General features: G+C 49.8%; 1 protein-coding gene across 1 annotated transcript in view; it reads right to left on the reverse strand.

Annotated features, from left to right (window-relative positions):
- Positions 1 to 438: 438 nt before the first annotated feature.
- PARVA (parvin alpha) overlaps positions 439 to 22020 on the reverse strand; it is a 171660-nt gene continuing 150078 nt past the window's right edge. The window contains exons 7-13 of the mRNA XM_049649836.1: positions 21463 to 21521; positions 19194 to 19213; positions 17777 to 17838; positions 16997 to 17065; positions 13025 to 13126; positions 12213 to 12285; positions 439 to 2488 (exon numbers count right to left, since the gene is read on the reverse strand). Of these exons, the coding sequence (XP_049505793.1) occupies positions 2412 to 2488; positions 12213 to 12285; positions 13025 to 13126; positions 16997 to 17065; positions 17777 to 17838; positions 19194 to 19213; positions 21463 to 21521 (462 nt within the window). The 3' untranslated portion in view covers positions 439 to 2411. The remainder of the gene's footprint in view (positions 2489 to 12212; positions 12286 to 13024; positions 13127 to 16996; positions 17066 to 17776; positions 17839 to 19193; positions 19214 to 21462; positions 21522 to 22020) is intronic.

Raw genomic sequence — 22020 nt, forward strand, 5'->3', positions numbered from 1 at the left:
AGTTTAAATTTGGAAGAGAAAAGGCCAAAAAAAAAAAAAAAAGAGGCAGTAAGCCTACAGAGAGTTGATTCTTGGTTTCTTCTTTTTAAAGAGGTGAGGGTTAAGTTTGGTTTATTTATTGTTCTGATCCCTTTCTCCACCTTCAAAAACATGGTCGCGTATTCAGCAAGAGATTCTAGAATCTAAAGGAAAGCCTCCAGAGGAGGTGAGATGTCGGACCCAGGCCCTAGGTCTGGGCAAAGATGAGGCAAAGACCTCCATCTTGAGACATAGTATTCTGACAAATTGGCCCCGTTATTGAAAACCTGCCCAGCGTTCTCATGCATTTCCATACCATGTGTATGCAGAATACAAAAGGAGGGCTCTTAATGAGGCCACTCGTACCTTGTACATTTGCAGCATGAATATAAAGAAAAAAGGACAACAGAGGAGACAAAATTCGTATAGCAAAGCATGTTTAAGTGAACACATTCCTCTCATTTCATCCCGCTTCTGGACTGCTCAAGGAGACAAAGCAATGGTTTATCTTGATTTGCTGTCAGGAATTTAAATGAGCAAACACACAAATATTATACTATTTAGTGTTTCCTAGTGAAAAACGTAGTATTTCATTAATCACATAAAAAGAGTTGTATTCTTTTACATAATTGGCACGAGAGAGTACATTGTCTTTATATCTTAAAAGCTCATTATGCTGAGTAACAATGATTTCTTAGAGCAAAATGTCCACGGAAATATTGTGGTGTATCTAAATTTTATGGGTTCTGAGTTACTGCAGATAGAGAGCAGGAAATGCGTCGAAGCTGGAAGGAAATGTTTGGGACAATATGGGAGGCCCAACTTGTTGGGGGTAGGGTGGGGCTGTGGGCTGTAGATAGAGATCAAAATTAATTCCTCAAACTAGAGGTGGGCTTTGGGCAATGAGCCGAAAGTAGTGCCAAAGCAGGCACAGACTTCAGGCGGGTCTACAGGCTGGTGTCCATCTGGCATGTTTAGGAAAATTCTATAATGAAGATATAATATGAGAACGAGTTATTATTTACCCCAAGGCCTTGGTCAATGGAAGGGTACAAGTGTTAAGTACCACAAGCCCCACCCCTCTTCTGGGGGTGTCCCCCTCCCCATGTCAAGTGTGCAAATGCTTCCTCATGCTTCTTGTCCTTCTGGTCACCCCCATTTTGGCCCCTTTTCTATTCTCGCAGAACCCAGCAGCCTGGGACTCCCAGACCTGTATTTCAGAGTTGGGTTCACAGAGAGGGGAATACGAGTAACCGCAAGCCCGCGAGTAAACCCACGCAAGGAAACTGCTCGGCTTGGGTCTAAATGACTTACATTTTTCCTCGCTTGAATTAGCCAGTAATTGCATGTGGGCAGACTTAGCCAGGAATGGTCTAAATGATCAATTAGAAGGCAAAAAGGAGTTCCTTTCTTTAAAGTTCAAGGGTCCCTGTTGAAGGGCCCTGCTTCCCAAGCCACGCTCACGTGGGCCTGCGCCCAGCTCTCTGTGGTGCCTGAGGCTACCGTACATTTGCCTAACGATAATGAATTGAGTACTTATTTTGCAGGAAAATATAGGGCACTTCCATTACATGCAATCAAGCAAAAAGGCTGCAGAATGTGCCACTCCATTAATTTTAAACAGAATTCTTCCCAAATATCACCCTGAAACCAGAGTATGGGGTTATTACAAATCTGAAGGAATTAAGAGTAATTTTCATTTGTACAAAGTAGTGGAGGGACAGGACTCCTGCCACACACACACACTATTAATTGACTTAAATTGGATTCGCCAATTTCAGTGTGAATCACTAAGCTGCGAAGCAGCTCGCCTGGTGGGGGGATGGGTGGGCTCCCGCCATCTTTGAGGGTGCAGGTGCCCAAACCGTCCCCCACAACTATAGACTAATGGGATGGGCTAGTTATTAACAAGCATGTTCAAAGAAGAAAAACATGTGCCAGCCTCTGGCAAGTCACGTAACCTCTCTGAGCCTCAGTTGCCTCATCTGAGCATTATAATCTTCCAAGGGGATTAGAATACCTGCTTCAGTGGGGATCCTTGAGTGTTAAGGAGTTTGAGGATGTCAGAGCACTTAGCGTGGTGCCCGGCACCTAGTTTACAACCATTAAATGGTAACGATTATCTTCGTTTTCATCTTCTAAGGGGAGTCTCTTGTGCCTAAACTGGTTCCCGAATCGCACTGAGGAACTCTGGAGCTGGCACCAGATGGGAGGAGTGGCCGGGTCAGTCCCCACTGCCTGGGAGGTGTGAGTCAGCCCACCCGGTTACTGATCATTTCCTTCCTAACTTCAGCTCCACTCTCCCCGGGCGGTGGCTGGACTGGCGGGAGAGCACAGGGCTGGACACGGGAACAAGCAGGTTAAGGTGGCCGGGGAACGGGCCAGGGTGCCCCTCACTCCACGTTCCGGTACTTGGTGAAGAGGTTGTATAACACTCTCAGTGTGGATTTCAGGTCACAGTTGACAATGTCTGTGTAGAAAACAAAACACACGCTGCTTCAGTGGGGCCGCCTAGCCCAAAGCAGACGTCCTTCCTGGTCTCCTTCCTTCCACCGCCCGCCTCGTGTGCCCAGCATGGTCCCGGGGTGGGTGTCCCCCCTCACCCACAGGACATCGTTCTGTGTTCCTGAAGAGCGTTTGGTACTGCTGGGAGAGAAAAAGCATCCCCCACGAGGCCACCAGAGGCAGGTGGGTGGTGAAGGATGGGCAGTGTGCGCAGCAAGAATTTGGAGCGAGGGGCAGAGGTGCCGAGCATGGGGGTCTCCCCTGACCCCAGGGCATGCAGGCTTCGCTCTAGAAGCCACATCTCTGCACGAGGGGCCCCTGCCCCGTCCCCTGAGTCTCCCTGGTCTGTGGGGCTCCTTTGCCTTCAGCCTCGGCCACAGAGCCAGCCAGGAGCGGTGGGGAGGAGTGGAGGGCCTGGGGCTATAGTTGGGGGACCAGGAGGTGAGTCAGGACTGAGCTGCCTCTCCTTAGGCAGGGAGGGCCCCCCCGAGGGCACAGACGCCCACCTGGTGAGAATATGCAGTAGACAAGGGTCATCAGGGGACAGACTGCTTCAGGTGGAGGACAGGGCAAGGCAGCTGGCTTTGCGGCTGGGAGTTTGTATTTTCAGGAGAGTTCTGCCACGGGTTCCCCAGCTTCTGTACAACCATTTCCTCCCCCCATCCCTTTCTTCTCTGCTTGCCCCTTGAGCCCTCGGCTGCCGCCTCTGTCCTACAAGGCCCCCTCTCTGCTCTGGTCCCCCTGCACACACTCCCTTGGAGAGCTGTCCTTTGAAGAATGGGAGTAGAGAAAACAAACAAGAGAAAGAATTCTTCCTCCTATTTAGGAGTGCGTATTTAGGTAAATAAATCAGGAAAAACAAAAGAAAAAAGAAAAGGAAAGAAAAAGGCAAAAGCCCATGTCAGGAGAGTGGTTACATTTAGGGAAAAGGCTGAGGACACCGTAGCTGGAAGGAAACTGGAAGCTGGGTGGTGGTCACGTGGGTGGCTTGCTGGCTGAGATTTCGCCGACCTGTATGTTTATGTTGCATGTACCTTTCTGTATATGTGCTGTTTTTCACCACGAGAATGATTTTTAAAAACCAAACTATGCAGAGGGTCAGATGAGGTAAATAGTGTAAGATTCAAAGTGGGGAGAGCTTCTGCTGAACCCCTGGGAAAGGAGGGATAGGGGAAGTTATCCGAGCTCTAACCACGCCCGGGTCAGTAGGGACAGGGATCCTTCCAGATCAGGCAGAGAAGGAGGCCAGTGGCTCCAAAAGGCTGGGTTGTGGCTCCCAGGTCTTAGCCTTGGGACCCTTGCAGCTGTGGCTGCCGCAGCTAGGCCCCCTCAGGCCCCAGCGTCCAGGCTCTGCAAAGATCAACGCTGACTGGGCTACAAGCCGAGTCCAGGGCCGGGACACCTCCTTAGGGCTGCCCCAACTTCCTCACAGGCCTTATCCCAGCTGTGACCAATCCTGCTCCACCCTAGCTGGGCTCGGATCCTGCTCCAAGTTCTCTTGCTGATAGACCAGGGTCTCCCAGGAACCACTCGAGAGGCCTGGAGCTCAGCTTCCTTTTCTGCTCCCATTTCGGTTCAGGCACGTATAGAGTCTCCCTAGATCTAGGGCCCTGTCCAGCGGCTCTGCCCTGCTACCTTGCCCTGCCCCTGCCAAGGTACCCTCTGCCAGGAGTCCTATGCCCTGTGGGCTAATTCCTGCTTGTCCCTGACTGCTTGCTGTTGAGTAGTTCTTAAGTTCCACTCAAGTCAATCATTAAGAAGTTAGTCAAGGGAGGAATTGTTGGAAAGCAGAGAGGGACAGAGGTGAGCTCAGCAAGGGACTGAGCATGAAAGGAAGGTAGGGTAGTACTAGGACGAGTGCAACAGGCTCCTGACTGGACTCCTCAAAGCCTCTTGCCCTCTCTAATCCATGCTACCCACTGTAGGTAGACTATTCAGTCTCTGGGTATGGTTGTACAGGATGTACACTGCACAACTCCAGGGTGCATTGTTCACATTTTTGCGGTATCATTACCCTAGGCCACGGCCTAAATGGTGCCCCTCGAAATTGTGCAGCTCATAACTTGTATGGCCATATAATTATTTCACTTAAGATAAGGTCCAAAATCTTAAATCACGACTTTGCAAGGCATGATGTGAACCGGTCCACCTTTCCAGTCTCACTTCATGCCACACTCCCTGCTCATTCACTATATGCAGGTCACACAGACTTCCTTTCACTCCCCCCCCCCCCCCCCCCCCCCACTGCCCTATGGCTGTGCTTCTCCATCACCTTGGCCTCTGCACATGCTGTTGCAACATCTAGATTACCCTTCCCAAATAGCCAACGCCTGAACTTTCTGCAGATCGCGGCTCAAAGCACTGCTTCCTTAGGAAAGCCTTCCTGACAACCGGCCTTGGTGAGGGTGCCCTGCTTTATGGTCTCAGAGCCCCCATGCTTTCCATAGCACTCCCTCCAGTTCTAAATTGGTGATTTTGTGCTCATTTGATAAAATCTGCCTCTGTCCTGGACTGTGTGTGACTTGATCACAGCCAGCCAGCCTTATTTTGCATCTGCGGCTTAATCTGGTACCTGGCATGTGTAGACCTTACAAGATACAAATAGATAGATGAATGAATGATTGCCCAATGTCATGCGAGCCAAGGAAGAAAATTCTAGGGAGAAGAGAGAGTTGATAGGGCTCCGTGCTCCCACAAGGGTAAGACTGGAAGGAGTTCCCAGGGGACATGGCTCTAACTGGTGGCTGGCCAGAGAGCAAAGCCACGTGCAGGTGGAGGCCACGTGTTAGCCACAGAATGGGCAGATGAGGAATGGAGGCTGTGGGCATGGGCACAAGGGAGGAACTTGGGGGCTGATGGAGGAGAGGCAGAGATGGATGCAGGAGGACTTGTTCTCCCCTTTTAAGGACAGGTGAGTTAGGAGGTTTCTAGAGAAGGAAAATGCCCACTATGGGAGAATGTCTCAAGCTGACCATTTAATTTTAATGCCTGCTGAGGTTTGAAGCCCATCTTCACGACAGCTATGTAACCCAGTTAAAGTCACTTGACTTCCTTGAGTCCGTTTTCTCACTGGTAAAACTGGGTTTACAAGAAACATCTAGAACACGTGAAGGCCTCCCTACACGGTAGTTTTCCTTCCCCTTTCTCGTCTTCACCTGTTATGTACAGCTGCCAAGTCTGTGTAGTGCACAACTCCAGGGGGTGCCATTTACATAGACGGGGCCGCACTCCCTGGGAAACTCGAGTTCCTTCTTTCTATAGGCCATCACCACCAGGTAGGCCTGGTGAAGAGCGGGGACTACAGTCAGAGACACTGACAATGGTCTGTTCTTATCAAGAGAGCCAACTACCACACAGTTCCAAGCAGGTCAGCAGATGGGCTATGTCAGCCAGGGGAGAGGCTCTGGATTCCTGGGAATGAACTGTGACTCCATGCTATATAAACAGAACCTCTTGAAAGCCCTGGCCTAATAAATTGTGTGATTACTAACTCAGTACTGCTCTGATGACCGCTGTGTGCTGGCCCGGGGCCCCTCTCTGGGAGCGGTCTGCACGGTGGAGCTCCTGGTTAGAAACAACCAGAGCTGGTCAGCCGGCTGGCTGTGGCCAAGGGAGAGACCAATCAGACCCAAGACTACTCTAGGGAGAAAATAGCCTCTGGCCAAGGGGAAAAGGCTCCATGTTTGCTCCTCTCGCCCGGCGGCATTAGGAATTCTTCTTGTTCATTAGCTGACCATCCAAAGTGAGTTCATGGTTCTCTAAAGGATGCAGAAGTCAAAGGGGCGTGGGGAACTCTCTTCGTACAGTCTTTACAGAGGGACAGGGCCCTGTATGGCCATGCCCTCCATGGAGCCATCTGTGCCACAAGTCTCCCTTATCCCAGCCTGGACCAGTTGCTGAGGCCCTTTCTCAGAAGTTTTCCAGCTGGGTCCCCAAATCCCTTGACCAAGGTGGGAAGACACTGGTAGCTCAGTGCCACCAGGTGGTGGGGGCTGGAATAAGATGGGCAGCCACAGGCCAGCTGGGGTGAGCCAGCCTCCATCCCACTCCTGATGGATCTAGCTCATTCTTAGTCCCTGCCTCACTTTCCTGTCTGCTCCCTATTCCCCCCCCTCCCACCCACCGTGGGATAGGACCCATCCTTTGGAGATGTGCCATATTGATGTTGGTCTGCTACCTATCTGGCGCTCTTGCTCTTTACATACTAAAAATATTTATTTATTTATTTATTTATTTATTTTTTTAAATTTTTTTTTTCAACATTTTTTATTTATTTTTGGGACAGAGAGAGACAGAGCATGAACGGGGGAGGGGCAGAGAGAGAGGGAGACACAGAATCGGAAACAGGCTCCAGGCTCCGAGCCATCAGCCCAGAGCCTGACGCGGGGCTCGAACTCACGGACCGCGAGATCGTGACCTGGCTGAAGTCGGACGCTTAACCGACTGCGCCACCCAGGCGCCCCTAAAAATATTTAAATATGACGAACATCCAGAAAAGTTCACGTAACCTACATGTATGGTGTTAAATGCTTGGAAGAGAAACCCTATGTAACCACCACCCATGACAGAAGCAGAACATCGTCAGCACCCTCAAAGAGCCCTGTCCCCGTCTGGTACATTCATTCCTGCCTGGTACTAGATTTCTCCTGAGTCCCCACTTGGCTATCATGCTAGAGTCTTAACCACGTTCAGCGACACCTCTCCCTGAATAATAACAGGGTAGGCATGTGCATTGGAAGACAGGTGGTGTAATCCCCCAAATAAAAAGCCATCAGCTTTATGCCAGTGTTTCAAAGGCTTCGCTGGCCGTGAACTTGATGCTAACACTTGGCATACTAAAAGTTTATGAAACCTGGGCAGCAAAAGTCATCTGAGATGCAAACCCAGTTCCCATGAGACTTCAAGGTACAACGGAATTTTGAATGTCAGAGGATGGTCATGAGCTTATTCTGGTCATAAGCCCCTCTCACCTGGAAAAGATAACCAGTATCCTGATTCTTATGGTGATTATTTCCTAGCTCTTCATAATTCCACCAGCAACATAGGTACCTTTAAATAGCAGATTTTAGTTTTGCCTGTTTCTATGTTTGATATAAATGGAATCTACTACATGTATTCTTTTGTGATTTCCTTATTCAAAATTCTGTTTGTAGGGTTCATCCATGTTGCGTGAGCTGTTCATTTTTTTTAAATGTTTATTTATTTTTGAGAGAGAGAGAGAAAGCAGAGTGTGAGCAGGGGCAGGGAGGTGCAGAGAGAGGAGACACAGAAGCAGGCTCCAGGCTCTGAGCTGTCAGCACAGAGCCTGATGCGGGGCTCGAACTCACAAACTGTGAGATCATGACCTGAGCCGAAGTCGGACGCTTAACCAACTGAGCCACCCAGGTGCCCCTGAGCTGTTCATTTTTGTAAATGATTTTGAGGTGTAATTTGTTTTATTGAGCTAGAACTATAATTATCCAGCTCTAATTTTATAGTTTTTCAAGAATAAGTGCTTCTCAATTTGTTGTCTACTTACTTACAGTCAATTTTCAGTGCCTTGAAGTGGTCATTTTTGATCCTTTTGTCTGGTTTTATATTTGCCTTTTTGCAGAGAATAATCACTGACCTCTTCATGCTACAGTAACTAGAAGTCTTTCCGCCAATTTCTCTGTTCGTTTATTGTCATTGTTGTGTATTAGTCTATGGTGTGGCTGTTCTCCAATTTATCTAGTCTGTTGGGGTGTGCTGTCCAGTCTAGGCTATCATGGATAGTCTTGGACTAGTTTAGTTCCTGGTGTATGGACATGCATATGTATGAACGAGTTATTGCATCACAGATGTATTAGTTTCCTATTGCTGCTGTGACAAATTATCATGTAGTTGGTGGCTTAAAACAACCCAAATTTGTTATCTTGTAGTTCTAAAGGTCAAAGTCCAAAATGGGCTTCGCTGGGATGAATTAAGGTATCAGCAGGCTTGCGATCTCTTTTGGAGACTCCGGGGAGCACTAGTTTTCCTGCTTTTTCTAGCTCGGGGGATTAGCTTCTGTAAGCCTGCATTCTTTGGCTTGTAGCCCCTTCCATCAGCAAAGCCAGCAATGGCTGTTTGAGTCTTTCTTATGCTGCCTCACTCTGACACTGAGCCTTTCTGCTTCCCTTGTGATTATACTGGAACTATCCAGATGCTTTGAGATAACCTCCCTGTCTCAAGATCCTCAACTTAATCACATCTGCAAAATCCCTTTTGCCATGTAAGGTAACCTATCATCAGGTCCGGGGGATTAGGATGTGAACATTTTGGGGGCCATCATTCCACCCACCATATAAAGCATTACAAATCTCCAACTACATGACATAAAGACAGTAAACTATACAATATATAACATATATAACATAAAGACAAACTGATTTAGAAGAATGGTTGTATTTATAGTCACACCAATAGTTTCTGTTGCTCCACATCCTTGCTAACCCTTAATACCGTCAGTTTTAAATTTTTGCCACTGTCTTGTGTGCACACTATCTCCTAAAGGAATGAGGAAGAGAAATTGAACCATTTTCCGTATTTCTAGCCACTAAACAAGTCCTTTCCAAATGAATTGATCACTTGGACCTCAGCTTCTGTCACCTGCCTGGCTTTTTAGCGTTGCCTGAAGTCTGGCCCCAACTTTCGGACTCTTTAAATTTTAGATATTCCATCAGCCTGCTGGCTGACCTACAGGCTTCATTCCTGCCTGGAACTAGATTTCTTCTGAGTCCCCACTTGGCTATCATGCTAGAGTCTTAACCACGTTCAGCGACACCTCTCCCTGAATAATAACAGGGTAGGCATGTGCATTGGAAGACAGGTGGTGTAATCCCCCAAATAAAAAGCCATCAGCTTTATGCCAGTGTTTCAAAGGCTTCGCTGGCCGTGAACTTGATGCTAACACTTGGCGTACTAAAAGTTTATGAAGCCTGGGCAGCAAAAGTCATCTGAGATGCAAACCCAGTTCCCAAGAGACTTCAAGGTACAACGGAACTTTGAATGTCAAACAGTATGGCAGAGAATGAGTTTTCCTGACCTTAAAAACATTTGCCATGAAAAACACCTCCACCGCAGCCAGTCTGATTTTGGAAGAACCCTCAAAGAATTACCCACACTGGCACCTTTTGTAAAGTCTGCAACATTTACCACTGAATCTACTTTCCAGGTAGAAGCACAGAAACCAGAGGGAATGCTGGGGTATATACCTCTCACAAAGTACAATTTCACAAAATGCCATTTCAGTTCTCCTTTACGCACTGGAAATTTTCGGTGTGGGCATGATGCCCAGTGTAACAACAAATAAAGCAGATGTGTTTTTCCATGGCCATGGGTCAGGAAGTTCCATATTAAGCAGTTCAGTCGGTAATTGTATGAGAAATGTCCTCTAAATGCTGAAATAGCCTTGTAGGTTAATTGATATTGGGAAGGCTGTCTGTTCCGAGAGAAATAAATGCCTGAAAATGGACGTATCAGGAGGAGTACTTCCCATCCGTGACCAGGAAGTTTCATATTAAGCGGCTCGAGAACATGGAAAGAGAAACCCTGGCCAGATCTCTCCTCTCCTGCTTTCCCTCCTACTCTGAAGCGGGTGCCCATCATCTGGCCCCAGGGCTCAGAGTCCGTTCCTAATGGCATGAGGATGGCCAGAGTGACCTTGCCAGGAGAGGGCCCCTAGAAGGAGACCAACCTTACTAGAAGCCCTCCGGCAGTGACCAGGCGCTCAGAACAGGTGGCAATAAATGAGAATAAGGGATTGGCTTTTGTTGGCCGGAGCTGAGTTAATGAGGTCTGTGATAAGGCATGACACCGGGACACAACCCGCATCTTCATAATCTACCTATCTCCTCTGGTTTTCCTGCTTTCTCCTCCAGCTTCAAGAAAGACATTTGCACAAGATACTGCCCTTAACCCTTTTCTTTCCTCGGCATGCTTTCCTGTTGTTCAGCTTCCGTTAAGTGGGAGACTTCCAGTTACATCACCATAGCCCTGATCTTTTCCCCGAACTCTGGTTCTGCTCAGTCAATCCTCAGGATTGAGATCCTTATGGCCCCTGCCAAGCCTGCTTTTCCTCCTGGGGTCCCCAATGCCCCACGTCTAAGTGTCTGTTCTTCACACTGCCTTCCAAATGATCTCTCTGGAACAGAGCTTCAATCACATCACTTGCCTGCCTAAGAAACTTCCATGTCTCCCACTATCTACAGAATAAAGTCCAAACTCCCTGCCTTATTAGCATCAGGGCCCTCCAGGACCTAGCACCAGTTCACTTCATCCTCACCAACCATTTGCCAATTCATACCCTTCATATTCCAGATGAATAGGCGACCACTTCACGTTGATGGTCAGGTGCCAGGTGCTGTGCGTCAGACGTCATCCCATTTAATCTTGTCATGTGCGTGTCTCTAGGAGCTCCATTTTTATAGACATGACAAGTAGGCTCAGAGATGATTGATCGGTAAGTTGCCCAAGGCCACACGGCTAGCTGGTGGGGTGGGGACTGGATCCGGGGCTGTCACCAGCTTAGCCCCATTCTCTGCTGTCTCACAAACGGGGCTCCTCCCCATCCCCCAGGCAGGACTTTTGCTCCCACTGTCATCCTATCTGGGATGCCGCCTCCTCTATCCTAACTGATCTTTACGGTTTAGCCCAACTGCCATCATCTCCACTAACCCGTCATTTGCCCAGCCGGAAGCGATGTCACCTCCTCAATTCTCTCGCTCTCTTAGCTGTCCCTCTTTCATGGTAGTGGCCACAACTGTCATTCCGTCGTGCTTACCGGGTGCATCTTTCGTGATCCCCGAGTGGCTGCGAGTGCCTTGAGGTCAGGGACAGCCCACCCCTGTTGGCACGTCACCATCTGTGGGGTCTTGGGCCCACTGGACAGTCAGTGAATGACCCTCCCCATCCCCCAAAGTGGAGGTGTGGATGGAGGAGCAGGTGCAAGTTAACAACGGGGAGCTTACGCAGCCAGCCCCTACTGATCCACTTTCCTTTAAACGACTAGGCGGGGGCAAGCAAAAGGGCCCACAAATGGAAAACAGAAAATTATCTGCAACACAGTGTTGACTCACCAGCGCTGATAAAATGGAATATTTCAGTCAGGAAGTCAATAAACGTCCGTACCAAGGAGGCTCCCAGGAGAAGCGTGCCTCCCATATGCACAGAGGCACACGGCTCCAAGTGTGAGCCCGGGAAGGCTGCATGAGCAGCCTGCTCCTTCTGTGTTTTTATCCAGTCTTACATTTTCGACCCAAGCCCAACACATCAGGCCTCGTCTTGGGGCAGAGTTGGAGTGAGCAAAGAACAGAAAAGGGAATGACGCTCAGAGCAGAGCTGCTGGTGATGACTCCCGCTTTCTCCCCTTGCCTGGCTGGGGCGCAGCTGTTTGACAGGTCAGCAGCCTGTCCAGGGACGGAAGAACCTGGAAACTGGGCACAGGGCAGGTCCTGTGGCACCCCCCGCTCAGGCCTTACTCTGCAATCCCATGTGTGGGATCTTTACTTGCAGTCACAAAGGATCTCTAGGACAGAGCAGCTGAGCCCCGTCCCACCTCCCCCTGCAAATGGCAAAGACGACTTCAGAGAAGAGACATTCCCCTGATACCAGTCGAACACGAGGCCTGCCCTGTGCCCTGAACACTCACGTGCAGGGTCTTATCACAAACCCAAGGAAGAGCAAAGTACCTTCTGGCCGTGGTTTCGGCTTTTCCAATCCCCCGTCTTGCATGAGCTCGAAGGCAAAGGAGACATTCAAGACCTGGAAAGAGAAACATGGTGGCTATGTCATTGTGCACTGATTCCTGGATCATTGGGACTCCCAGGACCTGACCCTGGAAAGCAAAGGATCCAGCACTATAGCCAGGGGGGCAGGGGCTGAGTAAAATTGAGGCCCTGATTTGAAGGAGAAACGAAGCTACCAAGATGGGCAGGCCATATGGAGTGTGAGCTGGCAGGTCCCAGCTGGCTGTTGGTGAAACGTTCCTGGAGAAGTTCAAGATCTTCTTCCTGTCCTGCTGTGTTCCCAGGTCAACTGCCAGGACTTTAAGCTTAGGGACTCAGGATGCACAGTTGAAAGGATCAGACGGAAAACATGTTCAAGAGGCAGAGAAGGGTTTCTGCTTTGGACCAAACGTCCCTTGTCTAGCGGGCACGCCGTGGTACTCATGAGAGGCATCAGAACCCGGCTGAGTGTGAGCATTAGGTCTGGCCGGCTCTACCGCCACCCTCCCTGTCATGTCTGGGGGGAGAGGAGGCTGGGCTGTGCCCGTGGCGGGAGCGTATGGCTAGGGGATCAGGCCGCAAAGGGAAGGAGAGCTGTTCAGGAGGCTCGGTGGTCCGCAGGTAGCTCCTTCCCAGCCCAGCTGTTCATCAGAAGGGGCCCCACATCCAACCATGGGAGACTCTGGGCAGATGGGAAGCCGCTGCCTTTTCCCCACGAGGGCGGATGGATGGGGGGATGAGGGCTGGGGCCCTCCCTTGATGGTTCCTCCACTTACCTTCTGTTCAAAGCTGTCCGGGGTCAGGAAGAAGCTGTGCAGGGGCACGAAGTAGCCCTCCAGGAGCCCCATGAGCAGCACCAGGTACACCCCATCTGCAAACTGAAGGGAGAGGGCCAGGTGAAGGCACTGGACCCCTGAGCCCCCCGAGGCAAGCCCTATCCAGGGGGCTCGTCAGCTGTCATGGCAGCGCCCTGAAGGCTCCATCCCCAGGCAGGCTGCTGGCAGAGGGTCAATGGCAGCGGCCTGAGGCAGGAAGGCCTGTGTGCAGCAGGCCCAGCCCATGTCTGGCTGGTCCAGTCCGGGAGCCACGGCCCACGGTCCGGCTCTCGGCTGATCCAGCATGTATTGAACACTGAGCGTGTGCCCAGCCCTGATCTGGCCCGGGGACCGCAGAGAAAGGTCAGTGTGGCCCTGCCCGTGAGGGGCTCACAGTCTAGTGTGGAGGAAGGCAGTAGCTGCTCTGATGGAGGCAGGCACACTGGCCCGTGTGAGATTGACCGAGGTCGGCCACTCCCCCTGAAGACCATGGGGAAGGCTTCTGGAGGTGGCACAGCCTGAAAAGAGACCTGGGGGATGAGTAGGAGCTAGGGGGGGGGGGGGCAGGGGGGGGGGTGGGGCACAGGGAGGAGGGAAATGGGGTTGAAAGCCCATGGCAGGGTGACTTCTGCTCTGTGAACAGAGAAAGAACTCTAGTGTTCCGCAGGCCTGGGCTTTCTCCTTTGTCACCTCTCGTTGTATTATTGTTTGAGAGGCAGCAAGGCGTAGCTGTTAAGTATATGGCTCTGGCCCTAGGCCTCCAGCTGTCCTGCTTATTAGCTGTGTGACTTGAGAAAGTTAGGTCACTTGTCTGTGCCTCATTTTTCTCATCTGTGACGTGGGGAGAATGAGAAGTACAGTACCTGCTCTAGAGGTTCATCATGAGGATAAAGCAGTTAATATGTGCAAGGTGCCCAGAACACTGTTTGGCATGTAGGCGACACTAAATATTAACTATCACTATTACTATCTGGGACAACAGCAAAGCAGTCAGGATACAACTTCCCGGCTCCTGTTGACGAAGCACAGCTGTGTGCTGAGGGCCACAGTGAGAGGCATAGAGCCTGGTCCCTTCCATCAAGGACAGTTGGGAACCTGGTCTGAGGGACAGTAGTCTCCTGAGCGAAGTGGGAGGTGCGGGTCTTCTGCTGCGGGAGGGCAAGAAGAATGTGCAGTGGGCAGTCAGCGCAGGTTTCGTGGAGGCGGTGAGGGGCCTGTGAGATGAGGGGCATTGGGGAGGAGTAGGCGTGCCAGGGGCCAAGGATGGTCTGAGCAAAGATCTAGACGTCAGGGGCACCTGGGTGGCTCAGTTGGTTAAGCATCTGACTTCGGCTCAGGTCATGATGTCCTGGCTTGTGGATTCAGGCCCTGCATCGGGCTCTCCGCTGTCAGCACAGACCCTGCTTCCAATCCTCTGTCTAGCCTCCCCCCTCTGCCCCTCCCCCACTTGCTCTCTCTCAAAAATAAATAAAAACATTAAAAAATTAAATACAAAAAAGATCTAGAGGTCAGATGGATACCTAAAATTAGAGAACCCTTCAAAGGAGGTGGGGCCCCCAAGTCTTTGTGGGCATAAACCCCAGTTGTTAAAGAGGTCTTAAGAGCTCAAAGTTCTTGGAATCCTCTCAGGGAACTTAAAACAAAACTAGACAGAATTGCCTGGAATGTGAGCTGGACCGTGTCTGTTGGGTGACCAGCTGGTGGGCTTGTGGCTCAGGCTTCATGATGGGTGTCCCGCCCAGCCTTGAACTTGACCTTAGGAACAAGATTCTTCCCTGCTTCCAGCCAGCTGGCCTTCAATTCCAGTGGGGAGGGCCTAACCCTGACTCATCCTCAGGCCATGCCAGGGTGAACGGGAGAACAGACCCCAGCGTCTGTGTCAGAATCAAGGCCCTCCCGTGGACCTAGCTGGGCCTCTTTTTGGCAGTGGCTGGAACTGACTGAGAATAAAAAGAATCCAATATGTCTACCCAGGGGAGGACCCTGGGTTAGGGTCAGGTCTGCTCACAACTCTGAGTGCTGCTGACTTAGACTGTCCCCACCCCTGACTGCTGGTTCTGATGACTTGGTGGTTGAACCTGCAGACAGGCACCAAATGTGCCTGGCAGAGGATGCCTCTCAACCCTCCTTGCCCGTGAAAACTTAAGTGGGGATTCCAGAACTCATTCTAGCTCTTCCGAGGACACATCACTTTTCTAGAGGGTTCCCTGTCTTCCCAAAGAGTACAGAGTACAGACAAGACACAGTGGCAGGTAAAGCTCAGTGGCAGACCCGGAAATCGTCTTTGAACGTAACAGGAGGTGCCCACATATCCTCAAAAGAAAACCACACTTTAGAAGTTCATCACAGATGAAAGGGGGTTGGGAAACAGGGTATATTGCACGGTCTTTAAAAAATTTTTCTTAATGTTTATTTTTGAAGGAGAGAGAGAGGACGTGAATAGGGGAGGGGCAGAGAGAAAGGGAGACACAGAATCCGAAGCAGGCTCCAGGCTCTGAGCTGTCAGCACAGAGCCCGACGTGGGGCTCGAACTCATGAACTGTGAGATCGTGACCTGAGGTGAAGTCAGATGCTTAACTGACTGAGCCACCCAGGCGCCCCGTATTGCACAGTCTTTTTTTTTTTTTTTTTTTTTTTTTTTTTTTTTATATTTTTTTTTTTTTAAATTTTTTTTTTTTTAATGTTTTTTTTTTTTTTTATTTATTTTTGGGACAGAGAGAGACAGAGCATGAACGGGGGAGGGGCAGAGAGAGAGGGAGACACAGAATCGGAAACAGGCTCCAGGCTCCGAGCCATCAGCCGAGAGCCTGACGCGGGGCTCGAACTCACGGACCGCGAGATCGTGACCTGGCTGAAGTCGGACGCCCAACCGACTGCGCCACCCAGGCGCCCCTGCACAGTCTTTAAGTACCTCCTGATAAAGATTAATTATAAAGGCGGGGAAAGCTTTACAGTAGAGAAATCTGGTGGACACTAACCAAGTGACCAAAGTTACTGTCACCAGGAACGGGACTAAGGGACAAAGTGCCTGAGAAGAGCACAGTGTTATGGGGGTGGAATTGTCACTGAAAATGCATAGCCTGAATCTAATCATGAGGGGGAAAAAATTGAGGTCCTATGAATCTAATGGCCTGCACTCTTCAAAAATGTCAATGTCCTACAAAAAAGGGCTGAGGATTTGTTGTATATTAAAAAGAGACTAGGGGTGCCCGGGTGGCTCAGTTGTTAAGCATCTGATTTTGGCTCGGGTCATGATCTTGTGGTTTGTGAGTTCCAGCCCTGAATTAGGCTCTGTACTGACAGCTTAGAGCCTGGAGCCTACTTTTGGATTCTGTGTCTCCTTCTCTGGCCCTCCCTTGCTCATGTTCTGTCTGTCTCTCTCTCTCTCAAAAATAAATAAACATTAAAAAAATTTTTAAAAAAGAGACTAATGAGACATGGCCATTAAAAGCAGCCTGAGAATATTAAGACAACTGTTTCTTTGATCCCTATGACACTGTCCTAAGTAGCCAAATATCAATGACTTCATGTGGTTCAACCTAAATAGACTAATGTATTGATGTGAAAATTGCTTGAATCTGATAATTGTAATGTGATTATTTAGGAGAGTACTTGTTCTTAGAGATTACGCTGAAGTATTTAGGAGGGAGAGAAACAAACGAATGTGGTCAACTGCCAAAAACTGGTGTAGGTAGGTGAAACATATACGAATATTCATGATGATATTCTTGCAACTTTTCAAAATAAAACACTGGAAAAAATCAGCATTCAACGCAGTTCACTCCTGTGAGCAGGACAGAATCTCACTCCCTCCTGGGAAAGCTTCAGGATCAGCATGGAAAGCCACCCTGGCAATGCAGGGATGGGGCACTTGGAAGAGTGGCTGTTGAACATGGCCTTGCCCCCCACCCTGCGCTCAGGGCTGTCACCCACCTGGGTTTCCAGTTCTGTGACCTCCAGGTTCAGTTTATTCAGGTGCTTGTTCACAAAAGTGATAAGTGTCTAAAAGAGAAGCACAAGCCAGGCAGTGAGATGGAGACTCTCGCCAGTGCCAGATCCTGGTGGCCACCTGTGTGACCCTATTGTGAGGACGAGGACCAGTGTAATAACACAGGACAAGGCCCAGCCAAGGATGCTGTGCCAGGGATCACTGCTCAGCTGGGTGAGAATAAGCAGCCTATGAGGCTCTTCTGCAAAGCTCCTTGAGTTCGCAGGAAAGGACGGCCCCCAGGATTTGTGGTCTCCTGCACTGTGGGATTCAAATAGCCAGTCTCAGGAATGTGAAAGGGGCAGGGGGTCCCGAGAGGGCAGAATGATAGGTGCAATGTCCTAGCTCAGGGTTGGGGGGCGGGCAGAGAAGAAGAGACCTCACCGGGTCCCTCCTTCAGACCCTCCTAGGGGCAGGTGCCCTGTGCCTGGGGAGGAGGGAGGGCTGAGTGAGGAGGCCCGGTTGGTTGGGGGTTCAGTGTGGATGGGAAGACAGGGTGCTTGTAGCTTCAGAACCCCCAGGAGACACTGTCATCCTGATGGGAGAAGGGAGTGGGTAAGGTATCCAGTGGGAACGGGACGGGTGAAGTGTACATCAGGTGGGAAAGCCCCGAGTTTGCCGAGAGCTGGCGAGGACACCAGTTTGAAGAAGCTTGCAAGCTGCATGCGTGTGTTCTACTGTTTGGTGCAGCTCGCCCCCCTCCCTCCCAGGCACCTCTTGCTCACCTTTTTCACTACATTGAGCTTGTCTGGTGCATGGTCAAACAAGGTGTCAAAGGCATCACGTTCTGGAAACACAGGAAAATGTCAAATGCAGCAAAGACCTGCTTCCTGGTGGGGAAGCCCACCCCAGGGCCCGGCCAAGATGGCCACCAGGTCAGATATAGGCAGGAATTCTTTGGTGCGTGAAACCGTGCTGGGAACTCTGGAAACTGGGTTTGGGTGGGTTTTGGGGATTGATTCTTAGTTTAGGGGCTTTCTCTGTTTCTCTGTGTCTATCCTCTAGGTCACCCTTCTTTTGGGCTGGGAGTGGGGGGCTCTGTTAGGCTGTCGAATCCCAGATTGACTTGGGATTTCTCTTCACTATTTATATCCATTACATCATGACTTAGTTATGGGCCTAAAGGGTTTCTGAAGCTTTTTGGAGGTAGAATGTTATCCAAATCTCAAATCACCTCACCCGCTAATTTTCAAATCCAGGATACCCATGACAAACATCCGTGCACAGATAACCGGATTGGGAGCCTGGGCGCCCCGGGATAGAATGTGTGGTCTTCCTCTTGAGTGATCTAGTCACTTCGACCCTTGTGCCTCAGTTTCCTCTTCTATAAAATGCCGTCTGAAAAACCTTTCCCAGGTGTGTGGTGAGGACGAAAGAGAAGGCATGTGCATGCGTCGTTCTATAAACTTTGAAGCGTGTGCTGATCTGAGTTTGTTAGCATGACTGGGATATTTCTCACATTATCCATAGTATATACAGGATCATTGAAAATGGCAAAGCCACGCCCCTTGCCGGGGTTTTTCTTGCTGTAGCCCCCAGATTCTCTAAACTGAGACGTAAAATAGAGGATAGGATCTGAGGCAGGGGATGAGAAGAATGTCCAGGAGGGACCCAGGGCTGGGAAGTTTGGTGGTCCCGGGGTCTGCCTTTTCCTGCTCTTGCACTGATGAATAAATCTGGGACCGCCAGAAGGGTGACTGAGGTCTCTAACGTTCAGACGGTATAAACAAACCCAAAGTTCTGGGAAACTGGAGCGGGATGACGTGTGATGAAGAAAGAGGGAGAAGACTGCTTCTAGAAGGGCTGGACTGAGCAGGGACAGTGGACTTTCCCAAGCGTATACATACACCTCTTTGCTTCCACAACAAACTTAGAGCATGACCGCCCTGCAAATGCCCAGGACCCATCCAGGGCCTGGCAACGTCAGTGGTCTGGCTACTTACAAGAGGACTGGGCAGCCGTGGTTAGATTTCCCCTTCCCACTGGTAAGCCGACCCTCCCTACCAAGTGGCCCTGTCACCGGGCTGGTGCAGACACACATGCAGGAAGTAAGCTGAGTGCCTGTTCTTCCCAGCTGCTGCAGAATTAACTAGAAACCCCGTGGCAGCCACCAGCACCAGAGGATAATCTTATGCAACTCACCGTGCCTTCCGGAAAGAGCCCTGCAGGAAAAGGAGAAAGGAAACAGCATGTTTCTTCTTCTTTGCCCTTCACTGAAGAGCCCACAAAGCTTCCTTCCTTGGCACTTTCTTCTGCACTAAGTCTCCAATTATTGGTAGTCTTTACCCTACTGCCACCTGTTTTTCCCTCTGCCATACAGATAGACTGGTGTTTGCACAAAGCCTGGTGTAAGTGATATTTAAAGGACTATTTCTTGCCTTAAGTAAAATCACACTGTTGCTTATAGTTGAGAAGGAATATCGGACTCGGGGCTTCAGCATTCCCAACCACTGAACTGCATCAGCTTGGGCATGTCAGCTTTGTCTTTCTCTAGTTCATCCTGTGATTCCCACCAAATCGCACCTGCCATTGACTCAGAATCAGTTTCTCAAATAGGGCAGGACATAGAACCATACTCATACCAAAGAAGCCTCAAAGTACTAACGGCACAAGCATTAAAATAGACTACTTAGGTCTGAATCCCAGAGACACTGTGTGTCCTTGGGCAAGCTACGGAGCCTCTCTGGGCTCCCGGTCTCTTCTCTCTAAAAGGAGGATGATAATGGTAAATACTCCAGTAGGATGTTCGGAGCATTAAATGACTTAATATGGAGCAAGACTTTAGCATAATTCCTAGTACATAGTAAGTGCTCAGTTCGTTTTTTTCTGAATACGTTTTTGGTTCCTATTATATCGGTTTATTCCAACTGTGCATCTATCACCTACTAGATGATGACCTGTGGGTAATGTACTGGAAGGGATAATGAACTTGGGAGTTAGGTGTTGGATAGACCAAGGACAGTTGCTTCTTCACCTTTGGGATGTGTGGTTTTAGGAGGGGTGAGCGTTGCTTTGTGTATTTTGAACGTCAGTAGATACAAAAGTGCTTCATGGAGTGTTCTGTGTTGCTGTTATTAGGAGTTCACATCCACCCTCAGGTCTGCGTGGCAAGATGGCAGAGGGAGACCACAGGAGGCCTGGCGTGCAGCCGACAGAGCACTGAAAACCCAAACGTCACGTCCCCTGACTCCTCTCAGGTATGTCTTTCTCTTTTCCAGAAGCTGAAACAGCGGGCGTGGACAAGCCCAGCAGAGGGTGGGGGGTGAGGGGCAGGAAGGCGTCCCTCCTGCCCCTCACAGAGCCAAGGCCGGGAATCAGTGTGCTTTGTGTGTCAGCAGCCCTGCTGGCCGCCAAGACTGGCCCCGGAGTGATGCGGAGGCTGTCCGATAGGCTCTCCACGGGCCATAAACTGGGCCCCTTGGGAAGCGCCACTCCACGTCTCTGCCCTACCCTGGGCTTTTTTTAAGGCACAAGCACACTGTGGTCCAGGCAGGCGGCACCCTGGAGTTCCCTCAGCCACCACCGGGGAGGCAAATTGCCTAGAGACTGGGCAATGCTTGGAGGGTGCGGGTCAGCCGTGGCGGGGGACAGCCACGACAGGCAGCGCTGATGGTCACGGGGGCCCAGCCGTTGCCACAGTGAATCGTCACAACCTCTCTGGTTAGGAAAACACTCCCCACTTCAGAGATACAGAAACCAAGGTCTGAGCGGGCAGGAGAGCCTGGATTTGAACTCAAGTCCGGCCGGCTTAAAGGTCCCTCCCTGCCCTTTCCACTTCGTTCCTGTTCAAGAGAACATAGAGGAAAGCTGGGGTCTCAGGGGATGCTGAAAACACACTTTGCCCGTGGCCAGGGCTCAGGCCTGCCCAGTGATCTCAAGACCCCCGCCTTTTTTCTACCTAAGAACAAACTTCTCTGTCCCGTGGCAAACCTCCTGCATTCTGATAGGCCAACTGCTTAACGGGGAAACGAAAAAACACCAAGCACCAACCCACCACTCTAAGGTAGAAAAGGGTTTTCTGGGTCATGGCACGTGACCAAATAAATCAGATTCAGAAAAGGAAGAAAACGTCCTTTTGGAGGCTCGCAATTTAAATTCAACCCCATGTTTATGGCATGACGATTTCATGCTGGTTGGCTTTTTGGGGCATACTTTTTCCTGGAGTGCCACAAAATTAGAATTTTTCAATCACTGCTAATTCCCTCTCCCCACTTCCCCACCCAAGTTTGTACCTTAAGCATTGAGAGGCATGTTTTGAATGCATGGAAAAGGCTAAACTATAATCATTGGCTGAAGTCTAATCCCTCTTGCAATCCCAATAAATGAAAACTAAATATCAGCAAATGGATGAATTTCGGAGAAACATCTGTGTTCCATTACAGAATGGCTGGCAACAATGGTGTTGACATACTCTGTGTTACCAGTTATTTCCTCTTGGATTTGCCGAGACTGGAGGATTCCTTCTCGTTTCTGAAACAGGGGTGGGGAGAAGGGTTGGGAGGCAGAGAGAAAAATATGCTTTAGAAAAATACAAAAAAAACAAACAAACAAAAAAAAAAACACCCACCCAAAACTGATTAGCGTTCCTGATATTGAGAAAGTCACTGCTGTTCAAGAAATGAAACCGGAGAGGAGATACTACCAGAGGCAAAAGGAGGCCCCAGATTTCTGGGACTGGACCATACCATTCATACTTAAGAGCAATTAGTGTTTATTCCAAACAAGTTGGCCGTTTCTTGGATGGTGAATCTTTTCTTTCTTTATTGGAAGACATTTTGCTGGAAGCAAACTGTTTGCCTCCTGGAGTAATCCACAGTAAACCAAATGGAAATGAAGGCCTAGGGCGTGTCTGCCCTCCAGCTGGGGCCACGGAGGGAAGCAGAGAAACACATTTAACAGTGGGGCTGGCTGGGGTGGAGGACGGAGGCCAACTTGGAAAATTTAAACAGGGGGAGAGTTTTTGTTTTTG

The sequence above is a fragment of the Panthera uncia genome, chromosome D1 (genome assembly GCF_023721935.1).
Source record: "Panthera uncia isolate 11264 chromosome D1, Puncia_PCG_1.0, whole genome shotgun sequence".
NCBI lineage: Eukaryota > Metazoa > Chordata > Mammalia > Carnivora > Felidae > Panthera > Panthera uncia.